At 33.1% G+C, this 7,485-nt stretch overlaps 1 protein-coding gene across 1 annotated transcript; it reads left to right on the forward strand.

Annotated features, from left to right (window-relative positions):
• Nucleotides 1-6,342: 6,342 nt before the first annotated feature.
• LOC139706259 (olfactory receptor 2B11-like) lies at nt 6,343-7,281 on the forward strand. Its single transcript, XM_071613964.1, has one exon. The coding sequence runs from the start codon at nt 6,343-6,345 to the stop codon at nt 7,279-7,281; it is 939 nt and encodes a 312-aa protein (XP_071470065.1).
• The last annotated feature ends 204 nt before the right edge of the window (nt 7,282-7,485 follow it).

Raw genomic sequence — 7,485 nt, forward strand, 5'->3', positions numbered from 1 at the left:
TAGACTTATTTCCTAGACCCACCTGCAGTACACCCAACTGTGTGGACTGGAGAATTTATTCCAGTATTTACTAATGATTCTCAAATGATGTTGAGACGATTCTCAAATCATGTTGAGCTTCAACTCTTGGCTTTGTTTAAAAAAAAAAAAAAAAAAAAATTTCAATTTCCCATTTATGAAATAGATGAAGGCAGCTTTTCTTCCCTAAGACTTTTAATTTTACGTTTTTTTCCATTTTTTTGTTTTAGTTATACAAGACACTAGAGTGTATTTTGACATATTTGTACAAACATAGTGCACATCTTATTCTAATTAGGACCCCAGTCTTGGGGTTGTACATGAAGTGACAATTCACAGTTGTGAATTCATATGTTTACATAGGAAAGCTAAGTCAGATTCATTCCACTGTCTTTCCTCTTCCTGCTCCTTCTCCTTTCCCTTTATTCCCCTTTGTCTAATCTACTGAACTTCTATTCTCCCCCTCCCTCCTTGTTGTGTGTTAGCATCCACATTTAAGGGAGAACATTAGTCCTTCAGCTTTTGGGGATTGGCTTATGTCACTTAGAGCAGCCATCTGGCTTGCATTTTCCAAGCCAGTTCCAGTAGGTGTTGTTGTGTTTCCAGCTGAGTTGTCTGTTATTTGACAAAATTTTTTGATTATTCAAATTTGAAAATCTTTGCCTCTTATCTAACTGCTATTGACCTGTATTTGCTGGTCTATTATTGCACCAGCACTTATATGTCACCAAAGGGCTTCAGTAGAACTCACAGCCATAGGACTGTGTTTTATTGTCTCTTCAGTTTGTCATAACAATTTTTTATCAATAAAATAGTGGCAATTGCATCAGGTTTGTGATTGTCACTCATACCTTCTGTTTTACAGACAAGATATAAAGTATTACTTTACTTTTCAACTTCAGGGGACTTTGTCCATAAATGGTTGACTCCATTGTTCTGGACCTGGGGTGAGGCAGAATATCATGGTGCAAGCATATAGAGGAGGAAAGCAGGTCAAGATATGGCAACAAGGAAGTAAAGAGAGCTCTACTAAATAATTTTTTAAAAAAGAATTAGAAGGTGATAAAATTCTATAATGCAGAGAATGACAAGAGCATAAATATGAGCAAAGAGAACAATCTCAGAAGACTGATGTAAACTTTTATAGAAGGATTCCAGACTGTTAACTACTGGTGAGACCTGAGTGAAAAAAAATTGCTTAAATAAGAAATTCAGGTTTAAAAATCCTTTAGATTCATATTTTAATTTTTAGTCTTTTTGTCAAAAATCTGTGGTGCAAAACTTATTTGTGCCATATTATCAGCTTGTACCATTGTGATTTGTTTAGTAATTGAATCTAATTTGGAGCTAAATTCATCAAGACACCAACAATAAACACAAATCTATTCTTCCCGTATTAGAGTATAATTTCATTACAGCAAGTTTTTGGATGTTGATTCTCAATGTTTATTTGAAACATCTAGATGAGTGGTTGACACATAGTAGGGATTCTATAATAGTTACTGATGAGTCAATGAAACATTACTAAATGAAACATGAGTAAAAGAAATATTAATGTATATGAATGACACAAGGTGTTTATTGTTCAAGTCAATGAGGAACTTTAATAGCATCAATATTAGGTTAGGTAAATAGTCAATACTTTGTGAGGCTTCTGTGGGAAAAATAAAACCAAAGACAAGAGCCTTTTGTTTTCTTAAACATATTAGGAGGTGACTGCCTCTTCCATCTCTATGTAGAACTAGGATTCCTATATCTTAGCCATAGCAGAATCTCAAAATAACATTTTGAGATAAATGTAAATAAAAAATCAGATCTTGACATCAATGATAATTTTGTTGACTTTCTCCTGATAAGTATTAAGTCTTCACATCTTTGGTTTGTCTTCAGTATCAACTTCCAAATAACAAAATATATTGATTCACAGCATAAAATACTTTGACAGAGGTATATTGATTCTAATCAATAATTAATTATGATATTTCCATTCTTCAATTTCTGCTTTATATAGTATAATAAGCTTCCCTTTGTAGCCTTAAAAGAAGGAATATTACAGTTTTGCTCCTGTTAGAGACAAGGAAACATTGCTCCTTTGGAAGCAAGTTCATTCCCTGGTACAGTCACTTCTGACGACAACTAGGTCATCTGGTTTTAGCAAGTGCTCCTACTTTTTAGTACGGATGATGCTTGAAACTGCACATTCCTATATATGATGACTTCTCTCTCCAAAAATGACCAGTAGTTATTTTTTCTCATTTGATAGCCTGTGTGATTCATACTACACTTTTAACAATTTTTTTTTAAATAAATGGTTGAATGACAAGTCTTTCCTACTGTCTTCATTACCAACTGTCAAAACCTGTATCATAGGCTCTTGCAAAACTGTGTTATGTACCTAAAATGAGTTTTAAAAAAGAAGGGAGACCTTTTTTAAAAATAGTTTTTAGATGTTGATGGACTCTATTTTATTCATTTACTTATACATAGTGCTGAGAATCAAACCCAGTGCCTCACACATGCTAGGCAAATGCTCTACCACTGAGCCACAATCCCAGCCCCAAAAGAAGTGATTTCTTTAAGGAAGTGTTTTGACACTATCTCCTGATAATGCTCTGGTATATATTATGAGTGCTACCTAAATAAAATAAAGCATATTTAAGTAAATTTTGGGGAAATCCATAAATTATTCTTGGAATTGTAGAAGAACAGTTAATATAATGTTGGTTTTAGAATTTTGGAGTAAACTATTAAAATATGTTTAATACAACACAAACCAAACACTTTTCCCCTGATTTTATTGCTTCTTTATCAGAGGAAATAACACCACCGTTTGGAAAATAATTTACTAGGGGAGATTGAGTCCTGAAATTTGAAGAGAGAAAATGGATGAACTGAAAGAAGTGGAGAAAAAAATCTCACTTTTGTGTTGTAAGTATGAAGAGACTACTATGAAAATATCATAGGATATTGAGAGAAAGCTGTTTATAATAGTGTCAGTATACCTTTCCAGCTATCTGAAATATCAATAGCATTTATTACTTTAATATATAATTTTTGTAGTCAAATATTACATTTGAAATTTCAAGATCACTATTCATTAGACTAATTATTTCATTTTAACAGTATAAATACAATAGCAGTTATATGACAACTTAGTTATTGTACTTTAAACATTAAAATAAATAAAATAAAAATTAAAATAAATAAAAATAAATACTATCTATAGAGCTAAAAATTTTATAATTACAAATACAATGCTGTGTGTTAGATGAAGTGAATTGTGGATAAGATATGCTAGAAAAATCAATAAAAAATAGAAAACAAAGATATGCTAGAATGAAAATGAGAACAGAGATACAAAGACACAAACACAGCCTGGCAACTTATTAATGTGATTTTGAACATTCATGGAGATACAGAGCCCTGGGTAATGAAATATGGATAGAAAAATCACCGGAAGTAGAAGATACAAGAGTCAAGGCATCTAATAGGTAAAAGTAATGAAATATCATGAGAATAACATTAAAAACAAGAGAAATGTACACATAAAATTATAAAGCTTCAATATACTGTAAGAGTCAATCACATTGATCTCTAGGGAAATACCCAGAGAAATAAAAAGGCTCTTGGGTAATCGCTGCTTACAAAGAAAATCACACTTAATAAAGTTAATAACATGAAAAAAATGTCCTATAATAGAAATTTAACAAAGTTGCTAAAAACATACTAGAGTAAATATTATTATTAGAATTTGATAAAATTAATTGTGAAATAAGTCACAGAGGATCAAATCTAAAATTACTCTTTTAAAAAATTGATGGTGGGATCCATGGTAGAAAATTATGAAATGTGAATATAATAGATTTAAATAAGTAGATAGTAGGTGTCTCATGCAATTACTCATTGTGGGTAGAGTAGAATTTTTGGAATATTTATTTTGCAATCAAATCAATTAATACCATGCTTTTACTTTATATCTCATCTACCACATAGAATTTCCCTTGAAAAATAATTTAGATCAAAATATGGTCCTAAATTTGCTGTGCTCATTTACATCTTGTATAAATTCCAGGTGAAAACATGGATCGGAACACTCATTAAGATGACATCCTTAGTAAGGATATTTTATTTGGAATTTTGGTTTAATATTTCATTACCTCATTTAGACATTGATAACTTTTTGATCTCTAGATTATCTCTAGTTATAAGTAGACTACGAAAATAAAAGAATAACAATATCACAGAATATGGATATAAACTGCCCTAGGTCAATAGTGTTTGGTGAGTTATTAAATTATTTATGCATGGAAAAATCTTATTGGTGGGTTTGGCACACAGGGCTCATTAATAATTTGTTGAAATTTTAATTATTACATAAATTTTAAAATTATTATTGTTATTTTTATTACATACATATAGATCACATATAGTCAAAGAGCAATGTTAATGTATTAGCTTTGAGTGACTTTGTGAGGCACCCCTACAGGTGGCCTTGAAATTCAATGAAATGGAGAATGTAAAAACTGTCATTTGTAATTCTAGGAATATAATCAGGTACCATGAAACTATTAATTGGCTAGAATAGTAACTCAAAAGTTTTTCAATGGGATGTTATCTTAATCTCACAACTGGATATTCCTTATCCTACAAAATATTATAGTTTTCATAAATGTAAATCCTTCACTAGTAAAAATGATTATTTTTTCTTTCTCAAAATAGTATTTCATTCAAGTTACAGATTTTATTCTTTCAATGTGCCTTTTAGCTGAAAAATAATGAAATACTTCATGAAAATTTTAATGTTTCTTGGCTTAAGTTAAAAAAATCTCCTGACAGAAGTTACCCAAATTTGACAACTGTATTTATACATGTAAAATGTAGTTATATATGTTTGGCAAATTGGTCACTGAAAACTGTTCAAATTCTTATGTTAAACAAGGAAAACAGACTTACTTGATAAAGAAAAATTCCTACAAAACATAAATTAAGGAAAATTCAGCATAAAATATTAAATGGCTGAAATCTGAACTAAATAGCTATGCAAAATAACATAAATGGGAAAACAAATTCCAAAGCATGAAGAAACCTCTGTCATTACAGTTTAACTATTCAAATTTATGAAATAAGAGGATCACTGTTAACTATACTAAAAAGAGAACATCAATGTTAAAAGTGTTTATAATTTATAGTTTTGCCTCAGTTTCAAATACCTAAGATAGATTTGTTTAAATCCAAAGTCTTCACACACCCCTCAGAGAAGACATAGATAGATGGAACTGGGGTAAGACCATACTTTCTGTTCTTGTTGCTGTAGCTCACACCCAGGGTCAAGCACATGCTAGGCAAGTGCTCTACCACTGAGCTACATCCCTAGCCCTGGACTACTGTATCATTGTTTTGGGGGGTGGGGATGATGGAGAAGTACCAGGGATTGAATTTCAGGGCACTCAACCACTGAGTCACATCCCCAGCCCTACTTTGTATTTCATTTAGAGACAGTGTCTTTGCTTTTGCTGAGGCTGGCTTTGAACTTGCAATCCTCCTGCCTCAGCATCTGAGCTGCTGGGATTATAAGAGTATGCCACTGTGCCTGGCTGTACTATTGTATCTTGATGATACTTGTACCTCCAGGATACTCTTCATCATTTTTCTACTATTGCTACTGAATACTTTTATGATTCTTTCACTTCTGTAATGTCTTGCAGCAGTGATCCTTAAAATAACCAATCCAATCACTTGGTCTCAAGCATCATTTACTTTAAAAAAAAGAATATATATATATATATATATATATATATATATATATATATATATATATACACACACACACACACACATTAGTTGTCAATAGATCTTTCTTTATTTATATGTGGTGCTGAGAATTGAACCCTGTGCCTCTCACATGCTAGGCAAGCACTCTACCACTGAACCAAAACCTCATCCCCAGCATCATTTACTTTGTCAAACATCTGAAGATAGGAAGCAATGAACTTCTCATTAAGAATATATTTAGCTGATTTTTAAGGCAGTATAAGTTTGAAAACCATTATTTCCGAGTTTCCAAAACACAGTCACTCACCAGAAAACAAGGAGATAACTATTGTCAGTTTTATTATACAGGAGAAGAAATTGTTCACAATAACTGCCAATAATTTTTGGTGTAATAAAGGGAAATTAGATAACCAGATGTCAAGTTCTTTATTTCAAGTTACTGCATTCTGTCCTTTATGAGTACACAACCAATTGATCATCATGTCTGGTCATTCCTCATCATGCTAACTTCCTTGGGACCTTCCCCACTCTAGGTGAAACACACTGAAGAGAATGGCACTGATTAATCAAAGCTACCCCGAAGAGTTCATTCTACTAGGCTTTACTGACCTTCCTTGGCTAGAGCTTCCTATATTCATTGTTCTTCTGATAACATACCCCATGGCCATGATAGGAAACATTGCCATCATTCTGGTGTCCAAGTTCGACCCCCGACTCCAGAGTCCTATGTATTTCTTCCTCACCAACCTCTCCTTTTTGGACATGTGTTACACCACAAGCATTGTGCCTCAGATGCTGTTTAACCTGGGAAGCTCTAAAAAGACCATCAGCTATATGGGGTGTGCAGTTCAGCTCTATTTCTTCCACATAATGGGGGGCACAGAATGTCTTCTCTTAGCTATCATGTCTTTTGACCGCTATGTGGCCATATGCAGACCTCTGCACTACACCCTTATCATGAATCAGCGCATCTGTATCTTGTTAGTGTCCATTGTATGGCTGGGTGGAATCACTTATGCTGTCTCAGAGGCCACTGTAACACTACAATTGCCACTGTGTGGTGTCAATAAACTGGATCACTTGGTGTGTGAGATTCCAGTTCTGATAAAGACCGCTTGTGGTGAAAAGAAAGTTAATGAGCTCACACTTTCTGTAGTATGTATTTTTTTATTAGCTATTCCTCTGTGTCTAATTCTTGCCTCATATGCTAGTATTGGACATGCTGTACTGAAGATGAAATCTTCTGAAGGAAGGAAAAAGGCCTTTGGGACATGTTCTTCTCATCTCACTGTAGTTTTCTTATTTTATGCCCCAGCCATTAGTATGTACCTCCAGCCTCCTTCTTCCATCACAAGGGACCAGCCCAAGTTCATGGCCCTTTTCTATGGAGTGGTGACTCCTACAGCCAACCCCTTCATCTACACCCTGAGGAATAAGGATGTAAAGGGGGCATTAGGCAACCTGGTGAGAAATATTTTGAGTTCCAAATAAAAATTTTAAATTATTTAGCAATTAGATCTAGGATTATAAATTTTTCTCTTATAATTCATTCATTCATGTCATGAAATCTCGTAATATATATTTTTACAACCCTCTTATTTCTTATGTTCCATGTAATCAAGTAGACAAGGATTACACTTGGCTGATCAGTGTGGGAACTCTTTCTGAAAAGAATTCTGTTTGGGTTGGTATACA

Source organism: Marmota flaviventris, chromosome 6 (genome assembly GCF_047511675.1).
Source record: "Marmota flaviventris isolate mMarFla1 chromosome 6, mMarFla1.hap1, whole genome shotgun sequence".
Classification (NCBI taxonomy): Eukaryota; Metazoa; Chordata; class Mammalia; order Rodentia; family Sciuridae; genus Marmota; species Marmota flaviventris.